Below are 24,550 nucleotides of genomic sequence, written 5' to 3' on the forward strand. Positions count from 1 at the left end.
GGGATCTCTAGTTCCCACATTTACCATTTACTCAAACATTTATTGTTGTCTCATAGATATGGTAGAAGACTGCATTATCTGCCTGTGAATATAAGTTTTATACCAACGTTCATACTCATCATGTTACTGGGTATCAAAGTATTTCCAGAAAGTAAATCCACCAGGAGTCTATTTCGCACCCTTACATCTGAACACCCTGGAAGAATTGCAAAGGAAATGGCTTATGCAGTTCAATCCTGATAAGTGCTATATCATACACATAACGAACAAACGCACACCAAATGTGTCTCATTACCAGTTTTGTGGTCAGGCATTAGAAACCACAAAAAAACAACCACACCTAGGTGTTACGTTAACAACTGGGCTGAAGTGGGGGGGCCATGTTAATGAAATAATAACCTAGGCTAAGCAGACATTGGGAGTGATCAAACGCAACTTGTGGGCATGCCCAGCCAGGGTAGAATGACTTGCATACACGTCACTAGTAAGACCTAACCTTGAATATACCGCTACAGTATTGAACCCGTATACAAAGAAAGACAAAGATAAACTTGAAAGGGTACAGAACCAAGCTGCCCGATTCTGCACAAACAACTATAACGGGGATTCTAGTGTTTCCAAAATGAAAACAGATTTGCAGTGGACGTCACTTGAAGACAGAAGGAAAATGTCCAGACTTTGCATGATGTACAAAATGACCAATAAACTGGTGGACGTACCGACTGATAAGTATCTAATACCGGCTGAACAAAGAACAAGAAACAGCAGTGACTTCAAGTACCAGAGTTACCAACCTAGAATTGATGTGTTCAAAAATTCGTACTTTCCCAGAACTATCGTAGAGTGGAATTCGTTATCACCAAGTACAGTAGGGACATCTTCTTTTGGTACTTTTAAAGAACACTTGCAGATAGATGTGCAAAAGTTAGGTGTGACAGGTTGTTCGTTGTAACATAACCAACTGCTGCTGCGCCGCGTGCCTGCGAAGCTGGTGTGTTACGCTGAACGGCGGTTTTACCGGCTATTTACATATAGATACAGATACAGATACAGATGTTGTTCCGCACAAGTTGTCAATGAGTCATTTGGTGGCACATGTAGTGGTGCATGAGACCGCTAGATGTCGTTAATGTACCTGCACGATAAGCGACCTTGTGTACAACCGGTTTTTCAACTTGAGGTTTTATAGAAGGTCGTTTGCCGCCATGTTCCTTCTAACTGATCAATGTTTTTGGTAACTTGTGAAGTGTTGACTATGGATAGGTTATTTCCTTCGCCAGTTAGAGATTTACCATGTGCTCTGGACGACAAGCGATGTATGGATTATGGGTGACGTGTGGAGGTCATGTCCGACTTTAATAAGAATACGCCTGGTGACTTGGACAGAAAACTTGCTTCAAGAGAGCAGAGAACAACAATGGTGCGTGTTAAAGTTCTTTACAATTGGTTCTATAAATGTGGAGGCTGGATCGGAATGTCTTTTTTGATTCATCAGTACTACAACAGAAGTTGACTGATGTATAGCATATCTAATGGGTTAAAGTTTGAGCGTTAGTCCCTTGGTTTATGTGTGATGTAGCTGTTCTATTCTCCAGTTCCCTGAAGGGGAAATCTTACATCAAACCTTCACTAGGTACATTATACAGCCCTAACCTGGCTGGAGATTTTCTTCTAGACACGACCATTTTGGAACCTCTGTGTGTGGACTGCTTACTAGTCTTGCCCGGAGCACGTCTTTTCAATACGGATGTGTGTGGTCGTATATTCTGTGGATGAGGTTTTAAACAGCCTGTGTTCGAATGTTCATGAGATGTCAAATGATAAACAACATTTAGCTGATCTGGCCTAGCCATTTACTTCTATATATAAAATGTTCCCTGCTGATATTTCGCTGGTAAGAAAACAAATCTGTTAACGAGCAAGTTTCCAGGTGATCAAACATCATCGCTTCGCATACAGCTGCCGACAGGTCGGTTAACTCCGTGACCTTTTCACGCATGAATAGATCGCAGCGCAGACATTTTACCGCCTCCAAACTGTGAGATAGTCGCATTGGTGGCCTGTTGGACGGACATTTGTATCGTGTAAAAAATTGTGGCACTGAGGAAGTTTAGAAACTCTATGGAAGTAAAAACTGTCTGTAACAAGGGTGTGCAAGATTTGACACGTCGTTTTGAGGTGCAATGAGAGCGAGAAAGACAATGCCGTTGGGGGAAACACCAAATTGAGTATAAATGACCATTTTAAGAACACGTTTTTTTACCTCAGTGAATTGTATTGATAGATGCAGAGTTTAGATGCAGAGATAACAGAGAAGGAAATATTACATACCCATTTTAAGCAAGGTTGCAACTAAATAGATAATATTGCACTATCAAAGAATAATTTTCAACAGAAACTTTCATACGGACGACATGCTTTGAGGTAACAAAAGACCATTTTTCTCTTTTTTAGGATGTCCAAAGTCAGAAAATGCAATATAAATGGTGATTTTGGAATTTTCAGCATATATTGTAGATACTTATTAGCCCAAGGAAACTTTACTAGCCTTGAACAAGTTACTAACCCCAATTCTTCCACCATTTCCTACGGTGGCATAATGAAGTATCATAAAACTGACCAAGGAGTTTATCCGGCCAACCTTATCTCCGGATAAACTTCAGGACCCACAAGAGCCAGCTCTTCGGCACGAACTGTAACATACCCCGAGGAAATTCTGCCTCAGCCCCGCCTCCACCCCGAAGGCCCTCTTAGTTGGAATCAGTCAGGCGAAATCACCGGGATGAGCTTAGCTGGCCGGCGGGGATAGAAGCTCTCCCTGCCGAGGACTCCCCGTCTGGAACCCCGGGGAATGGCTAGAAGGCTTGGTTAGGTGATAGGGTGGGTTTTAAGTTGAAAACTACATTTGTCCAGATTTTAGTTCGGCTTTCGGTTTAAATGGTTGAGGTGAATAAGTCTTCTCTGAATTCGTGTTTGTTAGTCGCATAAAATCAAACGCATCTGAAGTTTTGCTATATATGTGCATTATATCCGTTCGCGCGCGTGTGTCTGTGTGTATCTGTGTGTGTGATTATGTGTGAGTGTGTATGCGTGTGTTCCTGTGTGTGTGTGTGTGTGTGTGTGCATGTGTGTTTGTGTGCATGCATGTATGTCTGTGTGACTGTGTGTATGTGTAAGTGTCTGTGCATGTCTGTGCATGTGTGTGCATGTGTGTGTGTGTGTTTGTGTGTGTGTGCATGTGTGTGCATGTGTGTGTCCGTGTCTGCGTCTGTGCGTTTCTGTGTGTCGCTGTGGTCCATCGGTGGCTAAACGAAAACATAAACTTCAATCATAAATGTACGAAAGTCAGAAAATTTCCCTCTTGGTTAGTAGGCTGGGAGCTGATTTTAGAAAATATTGTTTTCCTCAGGGAGTAACGTTTTTGTTGAGCCAGGGATAAACTTTTGTTGGAACACGCAGGCCGGGCTAATCATGCTGACCATTCCATGCTTAGGCCTAGGTCCAAATTCCCAACCCGGGCCCGGCCAGGAAATTAAAAATATATCTCATGGTTTGTGAGATGTTGTGAAAATTTGATGCGTCAACTATTGTGTTGGAAAATATTACCTATACAAAAATATACTATACTATACTATACTGTGCTGTACCATACTATTATATAATAATATACTGTACTTTACTAATTTGTATCGGTTCTATAATCATATATAAAGTCATATCGAGTCAGTTTCTTCAAAATCACATTTGTTTAAAGAAGCATCGCGTCTCTTTAGTGCTGTTGGTTTGTGGGACTTGTAACAGCATGATCTTGAATGTTTTCAACTAAAGAAATCCAGGTTTAAAAGGATCTCACATGCTTGGTTGATTCTCGTTATGATTTTAAAAGCGGTAGCGGCATTATCACACACGGGCACCATCTTAACTCCCTTCTTGTTCAGCACACCTCCCTTCTGCACACCTGGTTTTCAGCTCACCGAGTATTCGTATAGAACATTTGGGTCTGCATGTACGCTTTGGGCGCTAACCTTGAGGATTGGCGCATGTCAGATCCATCTTTCTCTGCCAAATACAGTTTTCCACTTTTCACTTTCTTCTCCAAGAAACTTTTGGAACGTTAATATTAGAACAGCCTGGCTTGAAGAGTTGCTTATATACTTAATTTACACATCTATACTCATATACACACACACAATGTCACAGATACGCGCACGTACACACCCAAATTCACATAAATACATACATACATGCACATGCACATTCACACACATGTGTAAAAGGTTGATATGTAGAATGTATTGGGGAGAGGGGTATTATTATAGCAACAAGTGTGTAGAATCACATATACCGTACCAGGAATGTATCATGTCGATGTTTAAATGTATACACGCTAGTTTACCTGCATTATCCTTAAAGGATTTGATGTTGTGAGTCACTGTGGTGGAACTTTTTACTAAGTACAAACGAGTCTTTGTCTATATTTAAAAACAAATATCTATGAAAAAATGTCTAAAAAGTGGGAAAATAATGACAGCTCTCGCTCGAAAATGACATCAATGAAAAGCATCCTGCAGGCTGATTTGAGCTGTCATTAATATACAGGTTAAGACAAGTAAGACCACACTGAAAATAATGTCTTGTCAGAAAAACCCCGTACACGGCCTCGGTGATGGCCCCGATGATCGGGCGCCGACAGCCCTGGTGAAGGACCGACTCGGTGCCGGCGTGATGTCTCTCACGTCTCGGGGTAAATACCGAAACGGCCCCGCGTGTCTGGCTGCGCTCGCTGGTGGTTTTGTGATGTCTTATACACGAAACATCAGTCGAAAAACCAGACACCGGTAGACCGGTGAGGGAGCCGACTACCTCGGGGCTGGGGCGACACGATGCCACCCAGCCGACTGGACTTGCCGGTGATTTAATGATGCATCACACGACCCCGCCACGGCTACCGACTGGCCTCGGTGATTGGGCCGGCAGAGCTCCGCGCGACTGGCTTCGGTGATGGGGCCGGCAGGGCCCCGCGCTACTGGACGCGTTTTTCGGTGATTTCACAATGTCTTACGTAAAACATCCGCCAAAGAAATAGCCATATCAGTTACTCAAGTACGCCTATTACTTATCACGGACTGAGTGAGATAAATGAATGACTGGACAGTCTCTGAGTCTTAACTCCTTTTTTTCTGTCAAATTAGTCTGATAATAATAATCAAGTTTATTGCAAATTCTTGCCCGTGGGCTAATTGCAGGTAACATAAAAGATTCAAACAGTGTAAAATACAATATCACAAGTGTCTACTCTAGTCTAAAACTAGTAAAAGCTAAGTCTAGATCCTGGGTTATTGGGTTCGACTCCTTTTTCGAAGACAGTGGAAGACGAAAGATCCCACCTTTTCTATTATGTATGGTTTTAGTGATGTTAGAAAGTGAACTGCTTTCTTTTCGTCAGTGAGTGTGAGAAAGTTTGGATGGAATTTGATGGCCTCTTTGAACAGCTCTTTTCTTTCGTGGCTATAGAAAGAGCAGTTCGACATAAAATGTGTTTCGTCTTCCACCACGTTTGACGCGCATTGTTTGCACGTTCTTTCACACACGGATAGCCTCTTGTACCGCCGTCTCTCAATTTCGAGAGGGTGGGCACTAATTCTAATTTTGCTGATTGCCGAGCGTAAATCAAAATTATCTAATCCTAAGTATTTTCCCATAGTATGTGCTGTTTTACAGGTCTTATAAAACCTTAGCTTACCAGTATCTATACTCAAGTTATGACGAGAGGTTTGGATAAACATATCAGAGATTCTAGATCTTATCATTGTACATATAGATCTGATATCACTAAGTGAGTTACATGAATAGAAAAGGTAGGAGTGGCCACTACCATCTAAAATTTCTTTCACTAGTTGTAACAAGGTTCTTCTACGACTATTAGAAATAGATTTATGTTGATACTAAAGGGCATCAGCTTTTAACAAATGTCTTTGAGAATTCATTTGTAATTAATAAGCGTAGCCAGTAACGAATAACACGCACAGATATATCTAAGTCTAAAGGAAATCTACCAAGCTCCGCTCTAGATGCTAAATTACTACAATTTCTGGAAACTCCAAGTATATTCTTACAAAAGCGGTGATGGGGAATTTCAATTGGGGAGTTGTCATTAATATACTGTGTGCCCCAAATTTCACACCCATATAGGAGAATCGGCTTTATACAGGAATCAAATATTTTTAGCAAGCACTTTGGCGAGAGAGCGAATGAGAGATTTCAGACTATACGTAGCTTTACGAGCTTTGAGTGAAAGTTGTTTATTGGTCAGGGAGAAGCTTCCCGACGATGTAATAGTCAGGCCTAGATAGCAGTAAGAAGGTACTATGTCCAGAGTGTCTTGATCAAATACGAATGTTTGGTTTCGGAAAGATCGGCCAGATTTGTTGAAAATCATAACTTAATCAGACATAACTTTAGTTTTCTTAAGATTAGCTTGGAGTTTCCATTTCTTGCAGAAGGCATTTAAGCTGTTGAGCGCGCATTGCAACCCTTTGTCTGATTCAGAAAATATAACCACATCGTCTGCATATAACAAGCACGATACAAACAAATTATGTAGAGATGGTGGTTCACATTCGGCATTATCAAGTACATGAACGAGGTCATCAATGAATAAGTTGAACAATGTAGGGCTGAGATTGCAGCCTTGTCTAATGCCTTTTATGGTTACAAATGGAGGCGTTAAACCGGACTCGGTTTTTACACACGTCTGGGGTTTAGTGTACATACATTTAATTAGCTTGTAAAAGTTACCCCCCATTCCCGAGTTTGGGAGTTTAAAACGAAGACCCTCTCTCCAAACGGAGTCGAAGATAATAACAAAGATTAAAATCATACCGACCGGTACAATATGTAGTATACTGGCTATGAACAAGTCATTTCTGAACATATCCATATCACTCGTCTTCCACATATGTCTGTCTTCAGTCTCACGTCCAACTGATTTATATTGATAGTCTTTGTGGTTGAAAGTAGGGAAGCTACTTGATAATTCGCAGGGAAAGCTGTTTAATCTGACGTAATTTGTAGCGTGCTGGCTAAAAGTCAATGTTTAGAAGCCCTACCGGTGTCGCTGTCAATGGAATTCGTGGCCGAAAGTTTAACAGGAAATTGGAGCGGTGGTACATTACACACCACCTTACCTCACAACGAGATGTTTATGGTGGCACTACTGTACGGACGGTGTTCTTACGGGGCCAAACAAGCAAACAAACAAACAAACAAACAAACCACGCGGACATAAAACAACGTGACGTTTATGGTGGCACTACTGTATGGACGGTGATCTCTCCGGGCCAAACAAACAAACAAACAAACAATCCACGCGGACATAAAACAACGTGACGTTTATGGTGGCACTACTGTATGGACGGTGATCTCTCCGGGCCAAACAAACAAACAAACAAACAATCCACGCGGACATAAAACAACGTGACGTTTATGGTGGCACTACTGTATGGACGGTGATCTCTCCGGGCCAAACAAACAAACAAACAAGCAATCCACGCGGACATAAAACAACGTGACGTTTATGGCGGCACTACTGTACGGGCGGTGTTCTTACGAGGCCAAACAAGCAAACAAACAAACAAACAAACAAACCACACGGACATAATAACAACGTGACGTTTATGGTGGCACTACTGTCCGGACGGTGTTCTCACCGGGCCAAACAAACAAACAAACAAACAAACCACACGGAATGTGTATTGTAATGAAGATGAAGAAACAGTCTTCCATCTCTTTTTTCATTGTAGAGTTGCTACACTTTTCTGGAGGCAAGTAGAAGACTGGTTTTTCATCAATACGGGGGACATTTAAATCTGAACCTGTTTAAAGTTATCTTTGGGGATTTGAATTGTCGGTGCCCAGTTTCTGCCAATATTATTATCCTTCTTGGCAAACACTTTATTTTCAAGAACCGTCAACGCTGTCTTAATTTACAAGCCTTTATTTCATATATGTCATACTTCCATAGGCTAGAATATATTATAGCAAAAAGGATGGATAAGATAAAAGAACACTTTGGTAAATGGGGGGAAATAGCTTTATCGTTAAAACAGTGAATAGTGAATAACATATATACAACTTCTGTTTAACATTTCCTTGTTATATACAAATGTGTACACTGCTATAAGTTATCCTCATTGTTTTCTGGTTTTATTTATCTTTTGCGTCTTACATGTACTCTTCAGTATTATCGCTCTATGTATGTATGATATGTGTATCTTGTGTTTGAAAAATCAATAAAAAGTTGCGTGGCCGGCAGGGGAGTAAATTGTAATGTACGCAAGTATCGGTGGATCAGGGTTGGGCAAGCTCCCTCCCGAAACGTGCCATGTACCAAGGTACCCCCTGGTACGCGTAGGGAGAGGTGGTTATTTTAAAACGACATAGACATAACTGAACTAAGAGAAATACAAAATTAAGGAAGATATAAATAATACTAACATCAAGTAAAAATAAAATTTTTTTAGGGAAGAAGATATTCTATTATTCAAATGAGCTGAATAGTTTTTCGAGACAACCGGAGATAGAAATTCTGTTATATTTATTGGTGTCATATTTTCTCTCTGATTTGAACATGGGCTAATATGGTATTATGACCAGGTTTCGGGGGAGAATTCCACTCGAAAAGGTGCGATTGAACAATTTAATAAGAGGTCTTTAATATTAACGGGTAAAGCCCAGCCGTGAGCCAGAAAACAAACAAACAAACAAACCACATGGACTCAATAAAGGTTCCGGTTCGGAATTTCAAGTGTCCAGATATCTAAATAGTCCCTAAGAATAAGACGTAAATCAGAGGTTGTCTCCATAGTTTTGGCTCTAGATTTTTCGGCTATCGCTTTAGAAGTCTATAATCTTTTATACTTCTCCAAATGCTTGTTGTTCGTAGCGTTTTATGGTGTCGGAGATTTGATGGTGCGGCGAACACTTCCTGGTATTAGTGCGCGCGATAGCGGTAAAGCGTTTCGTCGCCTGATTACCCAGATCATGCGTTCTATGTGCGTTTTGGGTGTTTTAGCGCCATCGGAGCTTGCGGAAAACGTATCGGATAACTTTTTTTCCTTTTTACTCAGTATACAGAAGAAGTCTTGACCTTCATTGCCATATCAGTCATTATCCCAGGAAAATTCATTTTTTCCGTGTAGCGGCCTGTAAAAAATGACCCCAAATTAGCAATTTTTGGATGAAAAGCATATATTTTTGATGGTTTTTACCAAAAATAACATTTCTACAGAAAATGTCAAATGAGTCTGTCGGTCAGCGACAACACACCCTTTTCCATCGGAAACATTGAATTATCCGAAAAACGATGTTTTGAGAAGCGTTAGTGCTTTTCTCAGAGACAGTCAAATCGGCCCCAAAACCTAAAAAAAACTCCGAACCGGAACCTAAAGGTTCGTCTCCAAGCAGATGTAGGGAGCGGGTTACTATACTGTAAAGGTCAATGTACGCAAGTATCGGTGGTTGACACTAGGGTTGGGCAAGCTCCCTCCCGAAACGTGCCATGTACCCAGGTACCCCCTATGACGCGTAGGGAGAGGTGGTTATTTTAAAACGACACATCCATCATCAAGCCCACACCCGTCTGTAGATGTCACAGAGAACAATAGGAGCGACCAAACCTCAGTTAATAAGGCCAAGGATACATATCACCTGAGTACAGTAGAACGTGCTGTATTCGTGATGCGTCTGTGATGATTCTTTACTTACCTTTACCAAGGCTATGTTTGGGACAGCGTTGGTGTATGTGCTTGTGCGTGTGCGTGCGTGCGTTCGTGTGTGCGTGCGTGCGTTCGTGTGTGTGTGCGTGCATGTAGTGTTTGGCATCACTTTGTCCACCATTTCATTTAAAATACTAGTTTGTGAGTAATGTACTAAATGTAGAGTGATGTTAACGACCATACCTGTTTTGGATGGCCAATGGAGCGCGCCATCTGGCGAAAACAAAGTCATCATCTAGTGCAAATTAACCTGCGACCTTTATGCATGATCAGATCGACAGACGACAGCGATTGTTCCCTATCTTGATCTTATCAAGACAGTTGTCTGCGTGACCCTCTCGGTCGGCCAATGACCTTCTATGGAAGTGCGTCCATCTGATGATGTTGAGTGATCAGCAAGTCTGAATCTACAGCAAAATTACGAACATTATATATAAGGATGCTAAAGTAACGCATTGAGGCCATGACTCTAATTACTTTTATACATGCCGTTTGCAACATTAAAGAATAAAGGTGAATTTGAGCTCAACTCAGCTTAGCCCGGCGTGATCTGTCGAGGCCTTTTGCTTGCAGAGCTGAATCTTTGTCTTTTCATATCCCTTTAATAAGAGACGACTACAAGTAGTAAGCATACAAAAACTACTCTCGTCCTGACGGTAAAATAAACACGTTCCTTTCTAATATGATGTGTGGATTTGCAATAAGAGGTTTGCACCTTGTACGTGCTGCCATTTGATAGTACATCAGGATTTTGTGAAGACTATTTCAGACAGTAGGTATCAAATATAGAAGTTAGAGGATATCTGCACACCCTAAATATCTGCTGAACGAGCTCGACAAGATGAGTGATGATTAAGCATCATTAGGCATTCTTTTTTAAAATTCAGATGGAAAATTCAGTTTAAAAAGATTTCCATTTGTCGTTGATAGAGGAAACATAACTAGATGTCACCTGTAATCAGAAGTATGTAATAATTCATTCAATGAACCTAAGTTTTGTGTTGGAACAATGCTATACTATACTGTACTATATTATGGTATACTACTGTGCTTGTATTTGCTCTATAATCATCTACGTTTTAAAGGAAACCGTCGTTAAGACAAAGGGGCGAATCTTTCGTTACGTCTTTTTCCTCATTACCTCCAGATTCCAGAAGAAGTGAACTTTTTTATGATTTGATTTTTTCCTGGTAATAAAAGTGAAACGCTTGACCACTTTATATCACGTGTTTAACATGTGTCTAAATACATTGTCAATCTTTATGCTAATGTAATCTATGCATCAATCTGCCATCACATTGCAGTCTGGGCGCCTGTGGAACATTCGGTCCTGCATGCACTTGTGGCCTGTGGAACATTCGGGCCTGCATGTACCTGTTGCCCGTGGAACATTCGGGCCTGCATGTACCTGTTGCCCGTGGAACATTCGGGCCTGCATGTACCTGTTGCCCGTGGAACATTCGGTCCTGCATGCACTTGTGGCCTGTGGAACATTCGGGCCTGCATGTACCTGTTGCCCGTGGAACATTCGGGCCTGCATGTACCTGTTGCCCGTGGAACATTCGGGCCTGCATGTACCTGTTGCCCGTGGAACATTCGGGCCTGCATGCACTTGTGGCCTGTGGAACATTCGGGCCTGCATGTACCTGTTGCCCGTGGAACATTCGGGCCTGCATGTACCTGTTGCCCGTGGAACATTCGGGCCTGTATGTACCGGGGGTCCTGTGGAACATTCGGGCCTGCATGTACCTGTGGCCCGTGGAACATTCGGGCCTGCATGTACCTGTTGCCCGTGGAACATTCGGGCCTGTATGTACCGGGGGTCCTGTGGAACATTCGGGCCTGCATGTACCTGTTGCCCGTGGAACATTCGGGCCTGCATGTACCTGTGGCCCGTGGAACATTCGGGCCTGCATGTACCTGTTGCCCGTGGAACATTCGGGCCTGTATGTACCGGGGGTCCTGTGGAACATTCGGGCCTGCATGTACCTGTGGCCCGTGGAACATTCGGGCCTGCATGTACCTGTTGCCCGTGGAACATTCGGGCCTGTATGTACCGGGGGTCCTGTGGAACATTCGGGCCTGCATGTACCTGTTGCCCGTGGAACATTCGGGCCTGCATGTACCTGTTGCCCGTGGAACATTCGGGCCTGCATGTACCTGTTGCCCGTGGAACATTCGGGCCTGTATGTACCGGGGGTCCTGTGGAACATTCGGGCCTGCATGTACCTGTGGCCCGTGGAACATTCGGGCCTGCATGTACCTGTTGCCCGTGGAACATTCGGGCCTGCATGTACCTGGGGACTGTGGAACATTCGGGCCTGTATGTACCGGGGGTACTGTGGAACATTCGGGCCTGTATGTACCCGTGGTACTGTGGAACATTCGGGCCTGCATGTACCCGTGGTACTGTGGAACATTCGGGCCTGCGTGTACCGGGGGTACTGTGGAACATTCGGGCCTTCGCCCCTTAGAATTACGTTCCTAGGTTAGATTTGTCATCTAAGATAAAGATGTTCCTGAGAACGACGCTTTAACATAAACCACCGTTAAGAAGAAGGAGCCAATCTTTTGCTACCCAAGTTAAGTTCTTCATTACCCCGGATTCAATTAAGGAGTGTGCTTTTTTGCTTACTTTTATACCTGGTATCAAAAGACGACACCTAGAGCAACAAGTCAGGATTTCTTGTGCGACTCTGACAATTCCTTCTTTCTGATGAGGTAAATTCTTAATCCCCTTTGCTTCAAGAGCTAAGTAACTAAAGAATCTGAACCAAGGTTTGAACTGTTAATGAAATGAACGGCTTGAAACTTTTATTACAGATCTCGCATTCCCGCACATCAGCACTTGTTGTTTATGTTGCATGAGGCGTCCCATTGTTTCCGAGCCACAACAAGGAACAATAAACAAACAAACAAACAAACAAACAAACAAACAAGGATTGACTAATGAGTGACACTTGACCCTGAAGAAGGGACCAATTATCCATCTTGGTAACACCCATCCGACCCATTAAAAAAGTGAATTTAAGTCCCAAAAGCGTCATGGCAGGTTAAATGCGCCAAGCTTTATCCATGTCTATATTCATCTTGTAGACAGTTTGGCTGCCTCTTCAGTCATGTTTACTGATTCCTAATTCTGAACTGTGTAATCACTTAACGAAGTTCAAAAGGGACAGTTTTGAATTATTTGAATGGAATCTTCAATAACACAAGGCCAGGCCCAACCGTTTGCTAATGCTTTCGTGCCAGTCATTGCGAATGAGATTGCTTCCCGAAACTTTGCCGTTGTTAACACCAACGCGTACGTGCCAGTCACCAGAGTTCCCACGATCGCGTCGGGGCGCGTTGTCTTTGATGATGAAATGCTGTAGATAATTATGACGCGCGTCAGGCAGGCACGACAGGACCACCGCGGTCGGCCCAACGTCTTTGTCTAGGAGAGCGTTCTGTCAATCAAACACAAGCTCCCTCTGGCGTTTCCTCGAGCCACCGCGACAGGATGTCACACCAGCACATTTACCTGGTATACCCACCTTAGTTCCAATGAATCGTGCCGATTGTTAATTACATGAATGAATCACACGGACAGAACCATCTTCCAAACTTTGCTCTTTGCACAGATCGTCTTGTTTGAGACACTTTGCCTCGCGACCAATCTAAGGCCTCCGATAATCAATATTCGGCGACAGATCCAGCCAGCACGCTTCAATATTTAGCAAATGCATTGTTTACTGCGAATAACAGCAACTCACACAGACACACGCTCAAACACCAAACACGCACACACACTCATACACACACATAAACGTTCCTGTGTATGCGTGATTGTGTTTATTTATTTCTTTATTTGAATTCATCACACAGTGATTGGGCAAAACAGGTTCGAACAACCCTTACAAGTTGCCCTCCCTCACATAAAAATAACACCAGTACATACAAATCAATAACATACAAGCAACAACATCAATACATACAATACAGGTCATATATATATGGAAGGCATAATCTGGGTAGCACTACTTATAAAACTATTGCCTAGCGCGGCCTCAAAGCCACACATGAGCCACACTCACAAGAAGTGGACCAAGTGCAAGGTTGGTCAAAACTGTATTGTAAACTGAGTCTGTCCTAGGCAGACTTTACCAACTTGTGCTTGAATGCTAACGCATCAGACTGATTGGCTGCTAGCTGTCCGATACAACGGAGGCCAGGAGCCAACAAGTTCCAGATTGTTACCAGTCTAGGAATGTAGGAGTGATGGAACGCTGAGGTCTTAGATCTAATAGGAGTAAGCATGAAGGATCTAATACTTCTAGTCGGCCTTGTGGGAAATGATACATATTTCTCCACAGTTGACCTCGATTTGACAAAAAGCATGATGTCACACACCTCCCACCTGTACGTGAGTGGTAGCAGTTGTAGTGCTGTCAGTCTTTCTTTGTAGGTTAAGTCGGTAGACTGGGGGCCTAAAATGAATTTAGTGGCTCGGCGCTGCACTCCCTCTACCAAGGACATGAGTTTCCTAGACTGGGGAGACCACAATGGAGAACAGTATCCCGGCTAAGATAAATGGCAATGAGAACAACGTTTTAAAACAAACCGTCGTTAAAGACGAAGGGGCGGGTCTTTTGTTACGTCTTTTTTTTCATTACCTCCGGTCTCGAGTATCCCGGCTAAGATAAATGGCAATGAGAACAACGTTTTAAAACAAACCGTCGTTAAAGACGAAGGGGCGGACGCCTACTGCACAGCTGCTAGAGGGGACAATGATGTCACTCGGATCTGTCATCTTTAGTTCGTGTGATTTATCGTTTAGCGGGGAGGAGTCAGGCAGCCAGGCTAGAAAAGGCGCGCAGATCTGCGGCTTGCGGCAGACCACGGAGCGGATCCAGCTCAGAGACGTCCCTGCACCGAAGTCTCGTCAACCGCCGCCGGACCTGCGCACGACTCAGTCGGGAGGACCGACACTCGTCCGAGAAGCGCCCGTCGCACCGTCACCAGCACTGTCTGTACCCGACCCTCGTCAGGAAAGTCAAGCAACTGACAACTGTGAGTAAGGACCGTGTGCCGCGACGTCGTATGTTTTCTTTCGGCACTGTTTTATCGTGGTTATTTTCATTATGTTCTTATATATGATTTTAATCGTGCTGATAGCTACTTCTGATTCTTTCGTGGCTTAGGTACCTGTACTAAATCTTCTTTTCTATCAGTTTTTTTTTTCATTTGGTTTTACATCCTTGATCCAGTGAATATACAATGCCGAAATTGAATTCTATCTCATATCTAAGTGTGTCCAATGCACGTTAACTGTCTGGACTGCGTAGCCTAACATGTCGCAACATACGATACATGTAGAGACGCCGCGTTTTTTTCGTGAATCACGTTAAATTTTGACAATCGAAGCAGCGCTAGACGCTAGACCGTGGGTCCATCGCGGTCTGCTGTCAACGAACAGGACGAGCCTCGACGACTTTCCCATGGACGACGTGTGCGTCCGGCTCTAAACTCTGCATCGAATATTGTTGCATTTTTCTGTGTAACAGCCGTGTTTGTTTATTGAAAACGCCATCCAAGGTGGTTTGGCACTACATGGTGACTTTCTCGGCCACCGATTGGCTGTGGCCACATTGCGCTGTTTCCTTACGAACCGACCGGGAGAAGACGCATTTCCACGGCTGACGATAACCGACTCCACGGTGGGTGGTGCCCTTAGCTGTACGTCCCGACCGAGAGAAGACGCATTTCCACGGCTGGCTTTAGCCGACTCTACGATGCACACATCACGGGAGCTTTCCTGGTGACGTCGAAGTCGGCCCTTGTTTTTTTTTCTGGGCTGCCGTCGTGGTGTGTCGTCCTGTCACGAAAAAAGACGAGCTTCGACGATTGCCACGACCCACACACCACTGTGGCCACGTTGCAGTCGCACAGAAGGCGCGGCGAGGTGTGGGCTGCACGGCAGAGCGCGTCACGGCTTGGTGTCCGCCAACCTTAGGACGGGAGGAGATCGCGGTTTCCACCGCTGACGGTCGGCTATGCGGGGCGCGTCGCGCCTTTTTTTCTATTTGCTTTTGGACAGACGAGGACAATGTGACACTGCACTCAAGTTTTGTAACTTATATTAACAGTGCTACATACGCGGTACAGACAGAAGGAATAGGTAGTCTTTTACCTCCCCGACCGAAGTCAGGTACCCGTTTTTACACCTGGGTGAAGTGAGGAAGGCCGTGTAAGGTTCCTTTCCCAAGGGCACAACGTCGGGGGGCACGGTGGGGATCGAACTCAGGACCTATATAATCCGAGCCGAACGCTCTACAAGTTACGCCAAGCCCGACATAGCGTGTTGTCCCGCGTCGCGACTTGTTGTCCCGCCAACCCATAGCCATAGAGGACCTGACGACATGGAAGTCTTCACACGGGCGCGTCACCGCTCTTTGTCCCGACAACCCATAGCCATAGAGGACCTGGCGAGATAGAAGTCTTCACACGGGCGCGTCGCGGCTTGTTTTCCCCCCAACCCATGGCCAGAGGACCTGACGACATGGTAGTCTTCTCACGGGCGCGTCGCAGATTTTCATAAAAATTCTGTCTACTTGTATCTATTTGAGCAAAGGAGATGTTGGCTCTCAAAATAATTGGCCGTCGACGTATTGAGATATAGTCAATGCTATTCTTTTTTAATCTGGAATATGTAATTACTTTGTTATGCTATCTTTGTGTTGTCGCATGTACGTACCAAACTAACATGTTACCAAATACTTTGTAACATGGTCATTGACCACCCTTGTTTTCGGCTGTTGATGCGCTTGCGTTTTCGTCTAGTTACCATAACTCGATGAATCTTTATGGCAATTGATATGACGATAGGTGTTGAAAAATCAAGAAAAATTATTAGATTATTGCCCCCTAGCAAGGTTTAAGTACTGTATCATCGAGAGTTTTTAAAGACAGACAGTGCCTGAGCTCGTTTCACTCACATTTCTTTGTTAATTTGCATGTACTGTAGACTTTAAAAACGCTATACGTAAATGTATTTGTATTTTTAGGACCAAATATTTGACAGGTCACTCAGCGAATTTTATAGATGAAATCTGTTTTTTCTTTCTTACGTTTTGTATGTTTTTCTGTCCTTAAATGATACCTCGTACATCATATTGGATTTTGGTTCTTCCTTAATTGCTCAACAGGGTTCGCTGGGCTCGCCCTCTAGTAGAGAAAAGTCTTTACAAATTGGAGAGTATTCCTCAGGTTTTGAACAAAATGGAATGGACCTTTTGTGAACCCACAGTGTAAAACATGGCTCAATCGTGTCACAAGTAGTGGCGTCGTGTGTGGCATAACTGGTAGAGCGTTCGGCTCGGAATCTAGAGGTCCCGAGTTCGATACCCGCCGTGCCTCCGACGTTGTGCCCTTCACACGACCTTTCTTACTTCACCAGGTGTAAAAGTGGGTACCTGACTTCGGTCGGGAGGTAAAAGAAATACATTCACCTTCCGGGTGATAATCCCCCCTCCTGATGACTGTTATTGCAGGTGAGCTACATGATGGGCCCACGAGTGGCGGTACCCGTGGGGCTGCTGGTTCTACTCGCTATTGCTGCGGGCGGGACGGCTCAAGGTAAGATTTTTTTGACATGATAATTTCATACTTTCTAACATAGTCAGCATTACTGTTTAAGTAGCTTAGAATTTTCAACAGCCAAGCCTAGGAAAACTAGGATTATGATAGCGTTTCCGTTTATGCTCCATGCCAAATGGCGATACGCGTTTTTAACTGGGCTTTGTGGAAATTGACTGAAAACATGCCGTGGGTGGAGGTAAGGAAACAGTGCATGATGGGAAGGCAGGTTGCTGGAGGTTAGGAAGTACTGCATGATGGGTAGGCGGGTGGACGGAGGTGCAGTCAAGGTCGCAGCCCACAGTATTTCTCCGCGACCGTCTATGACGTAGGGGAAAGAAAGTAGTACAGCCTAGATCTGAAAGCATTTGTAAACACATCATGTGAAAGGCAGCGGGGTATGAACTTTACTGTATGGTAGCACGACAAGTTGACATTCAGATCGTATGAGTAGGATTGTGAAGTTTGCCCATTGGAAGTATAAATGCGCGTGACCTTTACAGCTGACTGCCTGGGTGAGTCGCCTGCAGTTCCGTATGGCCCTGCATGGCCCTATTTAAAAGAGAGCTTCAAAATTTAAGAAAAAACGACAACTTTTCTTTGATTTTCAGTTATTTTGTAGATTCAACCCTCAACTTCAACATACTAGTTTGTCGTACTTGAAAACTGCACCCTACTATAAATTTATCGACATTGATTTGAGTCACCTTGCGGTCCTTAATTATAGAAATCCCATAGGCGAAAAACCTCAAGGTAGCATAACACAATATTAATGGGCGAACCCCGGGGTCTATGACGCGGGTAGACAGTACGGATAAAACTGTCGAAGGCTCGGTAGAAAGCCCTATTTGAGAGACGGCCAGACATAACCTGTGCTGCGTGGTCAAAGAAGGTGTCGACTTTGAGACTGCATGATTTGGATTGTGAAAGTTTTCTATTTTGTGTATAAATGCGCCCCATTACGCAACTGCCCTTCCGGTGTGAGTCAGCTTCAGTTCAGTGACCTCCGCAGAGGGGCATTTCAAAGAGAGCGTGAGAAGACGATACGCCGACAGAATTTTTTTTGTATTTTGATATTTTGTGGTTTGTACCTTCAACTCAAACATATCCGTTTTGGGTATTCCAAAAGTGCACCCTACTATATTTTTTAATGCGTCGAAGCCAGTCACCTTGAGGCCCTTAACTATAGAAACCCCATGGGCCGAAAACTGTGTTCTGCTACCTCAACCCGTAGGTCACCCTAGAACGCCCTATTCTCTTAGATACTCCGTGAGCCGAGAAAATGTGTTTCTAGCATTCACATATTGAGGGGCTAGAAGGCATCTTTTTTGTAATCACCATTTTTACAAGTTCTGTGATGATCGCGGGACGTTCAGAAGTTTTTACGTGTTCCGCAAAAGATTGCAGGACGTTCTGCGGAATCGTTTTCATGTTACACTTTTTTAAAATTATCAAAATTAAATACGATATTTGGCACGGAAATTGTAAATTTGTATACAGGGACGTATGAAAGGCACATGTCTACCAGAAACAATTTTTTTTCCATGCTACAATTAGAGCATTCCTGGTATTTTGTATCGGGGTGGTTTTCCAGTGGGATGAAATTTCTTCAAGGTACTTGTTAAGGTGTGCTTGATGGGAAGGCAGGTGGGCGGAGGTTAGGAAACACTGCATGATGGGAAGGCAGGTGGATGGATATCAGGAAACACTGCATTATGGGTAGGCCTGCATAATTAACGTTTCACATCTGCCAGTCTGCCATGCAGATATTCCGTGCATTATAAAATAACAGAGAACGCTGTGGCTTTCGAAAAACTTTTTAAAACTTATTTGTGCTTAACCTTTTTACAGTTTACCCTTCAGTGAACCCCAAAGTGTGATAGTCCATTACCTGTACGTCTTTTAAAAATTAATATCAAAGTCCCCAAATTCAACAATTTTAAGTAACATATGCCAGGTGTGAAAATAGAGTACTTTGGACATAAGCTCTGCACACCTCTTTACCAAAATTCAGGTCATTTGGTTTCAATACAAGGGCATGGAAGCCCAAAATATTTTGTGGACAAAAATGGCCAAATATCGGAAAATAACTCATTTTTGAAGTGAGGTATGCATAAAGTGTTGATAAGCCCTGTGGGCATATGTCTAATGCATCTCTGTACCAAATTTCATGTCATTTGGTTTCTGAATACAACGGCAATGGAGCCAAAAATATACATTTTTAGTAGAAAATGGCAGAAAACCCAAAAATAACAAATCTTTTAAGTAATCTATGAAAAAAGTTTTCATATGTTAGATACATAATGAAGCCATTCTGTCAATTTCAATTTGGAATGTTGATATAGTAGAAAAAGAAGTTAATCGACAGCACACAGCATATGTTCCAAAATGCAACGTGTTCTGCTTTATCCAAGAGGTTGCCACCAATACCTTACCGCAACCAACACAATACACACGTTCGAAACGTGTGTTCCGGATGGGTATGCGTGTGCCTTTGACGAAGTAATTATTCTTGTTGTTTCCCAACCACAAAAGGTTTCACCGTGAGGGCACAGTCGTATGGATGGGATGATCCGGGTTTCCGGGATGTCCCCTACAATTCCAGAGACCTCACCTACATTGTCGTTGGCGGACAGAAGAGCAACATTGATGAAGGCCGTGAGTACACGTCATGGTTATTGTTCCGTCATGGTTATTATTCCAAATATAGCTCTTCGACAGAAACGACGTATCTCTCTTTTTCCAACCGTTGGAACAGCGTATGTGTTATCAATACTTTTGAATCTGATTCAACATACTATTAGATTAATCGAAAGACACAAGTTTCTAAGTTACAAAAAATCAGGATTTTTTTGCAGAAAAAAGCCCATTTGCATTACACTGTTGTTCAAGTGATAGAAATTAAAGTGTCATACATGAATGATTTTGAGCATCTATTTCTTTTATAACGTCAGTTAAGCGGGGGCATCAGGTGTTCATTTTGAATGAGCAGACCGGACAAGTTGTAGACAAGGCTGCTTTCGACACCCATGGCGACTCTGAGGCGGCGACAAAAATGACAGCCTTTCTGGGCGGCGTTGCAGAGGTAACCATAGTCGATATACCGGTCACCGTTGCAAGAAGGGGCGACCAGTTTATGGTTTGGCTTCTTCTTAGTACACAGTTTGAGTTATTGTCCGAAACATAGATTTTTGGGGTATGTATGCTATCATTTGGGCTAATAAAGACAGTTATGAAAATCATATGTTTCCAAATTACTTAAAGTCTACAAACTTTAAGTTTAACGCATTTTTTTCTGCTGGCAGGTGTAACGTTAATGAATGTTGAAGCACAAACTTATGGGTAGAGTAAATAAGAACTAATGCAGCATCTTATTACAGGTACCTGCCTTGACTCGGATGTAGTACCTCCTGTTCTTTATTTAAGACAAAATGTAATGCGTCTCAGATCTTTCAAGCATCTTAATTGTTTAAACACGCATTTATGTTTGCGATAGTCGTTTCTGTAAACTTGAAACCTAAATAAGGTTCACACGTGCGTGTATAATCAAGTCCGTATGGCAGTATCAAAGCATATAGTACACAGGTCACTGAACAAATAGCAGAAATCAGACAAATAAAGCCAGATGACATGCCAGTGGAGTTAGCTGGCCGAGGAGTATGGTTTTTCAACACACAATTATCTGGATATATTTGTCCCATTTCTGTTATTTCTCTAGCCAACTGTTGAACCTGGTAGAGGCTAATAATCTTATATGGACCCCATCGGGACTTGAATATAGACGCACGTGTGAACCCTGCGTTAGAGGAACATGCTATACTTACTGCAGTGTCATATCAACGACAAGAATGTGTAATAAAAGTTAAACGTTGGTTAGAACTTTCCGATCACGTTCGGACACGTCATACTTCAGGCAATCTGATATCTCATCTTTGCTCCCATTTCGCTGCAGGGACGGATCATAGTTGTCGTTGTTCACGACAGCGGCGGCAGAATCCCGGTCAATCTAGCACCGTACGGGGCTACAATTACTTATCTAGGTGCCGTATCTATATTTTTCTAATTCCTTACGTGCAGGAACAGATATCCTAATCTATATACAGCCTAAAACTGTTCTTACGTTAGGCAGACCGTCACTTCTGGTAGGTTTGGAGATGATAGGAGAGATTGAAGCAGATTCTGGCTGAACGATGTATCATGAGGTATTATGTAGATGGTCCGTCTTTGTGTACTAGTAGTAGTATCATGCAGTGGTAGTTGGTAAGTATTTGAAGGACTGAGTGGCGCCGAATGGCAGCTCTCTCCAGACCCTTGCGATTTAGCCCCGCCTATTGTAAGCTCCTCGCAATTCAGCCCATGGCTGCGAAAAGAGAGTATTCGGCCCACCCAATAACAATAACAATATCTTTACATCCCATGACAGGGCTCAGAGAGTCCTACGCCATGATTACCCAAAAGGGACCAAAGCCATCTTGGTTCGTGGAGAAAAGGAGCGCTCGACGTGCTGGACCAACTATTGTAGAGTCGTTTGTACCACCAGGTGAAGAAAACATTTTGTCTTGTGTTGCGAGTATTTAACCATTAAGCCATTCTGTCAATTTCAAATTGGAATGTTGATATAGTAGAAAAAGAAGTTAAGCGACAGCACACAGCATATGTTCCAAAATGCACCTTGTTCTGTTATATCCGAGAGGTTGCCACCAATACGTACCTTACCGCAACCAACACAATACACAGGTTCAGGACGTGTGTTCCGGATGGGTATGCGTGTGCCTTTGACGAAGTAATGAAGATGCGTTATGTTTTTCGATGACGCGTTATTCTGTGTACTGACTTCATGTCTTGAGCTAAGATTTCACAAGGTGCTACGTTAACTGCCAATACAGAGGCATTTAGTTCAAGGATATTCTTGTTGTTTCCCAGCCACAAAAGGTTTCACCGTGAGGGCACAGTCGTATGCATGGGAGGATCCGGGTTTCCGGGATGTCCCCTACAATTCCAGAGATCTCACCTACATTGTCGTTGGCGGACAGAAGAGCAACATTGATGAAGGCCGTGAGTAGACGTTGTATTTCCTATTAAAGCACCTGGACAAAAACGATTTATCTCTCCTTTTCCAGCCGTTGGGACAGCGTCCGTGTTATCAATACTTTTGAATCAACATAGATTAATCGAAAGACACGAGTTTTAAAGTTTTGAAAATTCTAAATTTTCTCGCAGAAAAAGGCCCGATTGCATTACACTGTCCTTCAAGCGATGAAAAATCAACAGAAATACACGAAGAATTTTGAGGATCTATTTCTTTTATAATGTCAGTTAAGCGGGGGCATCAGGTGTTCATTTTGAATGAGCAGACCGGACAAGTTGTAGACAAGGCTGCTTTCGACACCTGGGTCCATGGCGACGCTGAGGCGGCGAAAAAAATGGCAACCTTTCTGGTAGACACTGCAGAGGTAACGTAGAAACGTAGATTTTTATGTATGGTATCATTTGGGCTAATTACGACAGTTCTGAAAATCATAGGTTTCCAAATGACTTGAAGTTTAACGCGTTTTTTCTGCTGGCAGGTATAACGTTCATGAATGTTGAAGCACAAACTTATGGGTATAGTAAACAACTAATGCAGCATCTTAAGTGCTCTATACTTATTACAGGTACCTACCTTGACTCGGATGTAGTACCTCCTGTTCGTTATCAAAGATAAAATATGATGTGTTTTAGATTTTTCAACTATCATGATCGTTTAAACGAGCATTTCGTTTGCAATTGTCGTTTCTGTAAACTTGATACCTTAGAGGAATATGCTATACTTACTACAGACATAAGTGTCATATCAAGGACAAGAATGTCTAATAAAAGTTAAAACGTTGGTTAGAACTTTCCGATCACGTTCGGGCACGTCATACTTCAGGCAATCTTATATCATATCTCATCTTTGTTCCTATTTCACTGCAGGGACGGATCATAGCTGTTGTTGTTCATGACAGCGGCGACTTTACAGGAGGACTATCCAGTGTATTAGCACCATACGGATCTACAATTACTTATCTAGGTGCCTATATCTTTTTTAATTTCCTCTGTGCAGGAACAGATAGTCTAATCTATATATAGCCGACAACTCCTCTTACGTTTAGCAGACTATCACTTCTGGTAGGTTTGGAGATGAATGGAGAGATTGAAGCAAATTCTGGCTGAATGATGTTTTATGACGTCATTCAGGCTTAGGTCACATTTCCGAATCGGGGCCCGGTCGGGATGTTTTAAGAAACGAAAAATTAAAATGTATACCTAAAAGTATACACAAATCTTGCCCATGAACCATATTTTGACGTTTCGTGTATATTGATGTCTTTCAAATAATTATTCTTTTCGCTTCCGAAAGCTGGCCGGCCGGGCCCCGGTTTGGAAATGTGACCTAAGTCTTACAGGGTCACCACCGGGCGCCTTTGGGCGATGTCCTTGATCTGCTCTCGGACATAACAAAGTAAAGGGGGGAGGCACAATTTCTATTGTAACTTTATGCCATACAATGTAGATAGGCCGTCTTTGTTTACTAGTAGTAGTATCATGACTTGGTAGCTGGCAAGTATTTGAAGGATTGACACATCTAAACATCTCATGACAGGGCGCAGAGAGTCCTACGCCATGATTACCCAGAAGGGACCAAAACCATCTTGGTTCGTGGAGAAAAGGAGCGCTAAAGGTGCTGGACCAACTACTGTAGAGGCGTTTATACCACCAGGTAAAGAAAACATTTTATCTCGAGTTTGCGAGTATTCATTTTATATTTTTCCTATGTGTGGTGTCTTTCATTGACAAAGAATATTTATTAGTACAGAGCCAGGGACCATTATATCGTTAGCATTTTTAGGATTGGTTAGATATACAATTAAGCCATTCGGTCAATTTCAAATTGAAGTGTTGATATGGTAGAAAAGAAGTAAGCGTCAGCACACAGTTTATATTCCAAAATGCACCGTGTTGTTATATCCGAGAGGTTGCCACCAATGCCTTAATGCCTCCAACACAATACACACGTTCGAAACGGGTGTTCCGGGTGGGTAGGCGGGTGTTCTGGATGGGTAGGCAGGTACCTTTGACGAAGTAATGAAGATGCGTTATGTTTTTCGATGACGTGTTATGCTATGTACTGACTT

The 24,550-nt window shown here is 43.1% G+C and overlaps 1 protein-coding gene across 5 annotated transcripts in view; it reads left to right on the forward strand.

Annotated features, from left to right (window-relative positions):
* Window positions 1-1,178: 1,178 nt before the first annotated feature.
* Window positions 1,179-24,550, forward strand: part of LOC118424063 — a 27,338-nt gene continuing 3,966 nt past the window's right edge. The window contains exons 1-10 of one of the 5 annotated variants that reach the window (XM_035832563.1): window positions 1,179-1,420; window positions 17,309-17,393; window positions 19,920-20,051; window positions 20,348-20,478; window positions 21,346-21,433; window positions 21,817-21,933; window positions 22,317-22,448; window positions 22,710-22,846; window positions 23,349-23,445; window positions 24,019-24,135. In XM_035832563.1, the coding sequence (XP_035688456.1) occupies window positions 1,346-1,420; window positions 17,309-17,393; window positions 19,920-20,051; window positions 20,348-20,478; window positions 21,346-21,433; window positions 21,817-21,933; window positions 22,317-22,448; window positions 22,710-22,846; window positions 23,349-23,445; window positions 24,019-24,135 (1,111 nt within the window). In that variant the 5' untranslated portion in view covers window positions 1,179-1,345. Of the gene's footprint in view, window positions 1,421-14,595; window positions 14,829-17,308; window positions 17,394-19,919; window positions 20,052-20,347; window positions 20,479-21,341; window positions 21,434-21,816; window positions 21,934-22,316; window positions 22,449-22,709; window positions 22,847-23,348; window positions 23,446-24,018; window positions 24,136-24,550 lie in introns of all 5 variants that reach the window. The other 4 variants (XM_035832555.1, XM_035832572.1, XM_035832538.1 and 1 more) reach the window with 4 other exon arrangements.

The sequence above is a fragment of the Branchiostoma floridae genome, chromosome 1, assembly GCF_000003815.2.
Source record: "Branchiostoma floridae strain S238N-H82 chromosome 1, Bfl_VNyyK, whole genome shotgun sequence".
Classification (NCBI taxonomy): Eukaryota; Metazoa; Chordata; class Leptocardii; order Amphioxiformes; family Branchiostomatidae; genus Branchiostoma; species Branchiostoma floridae.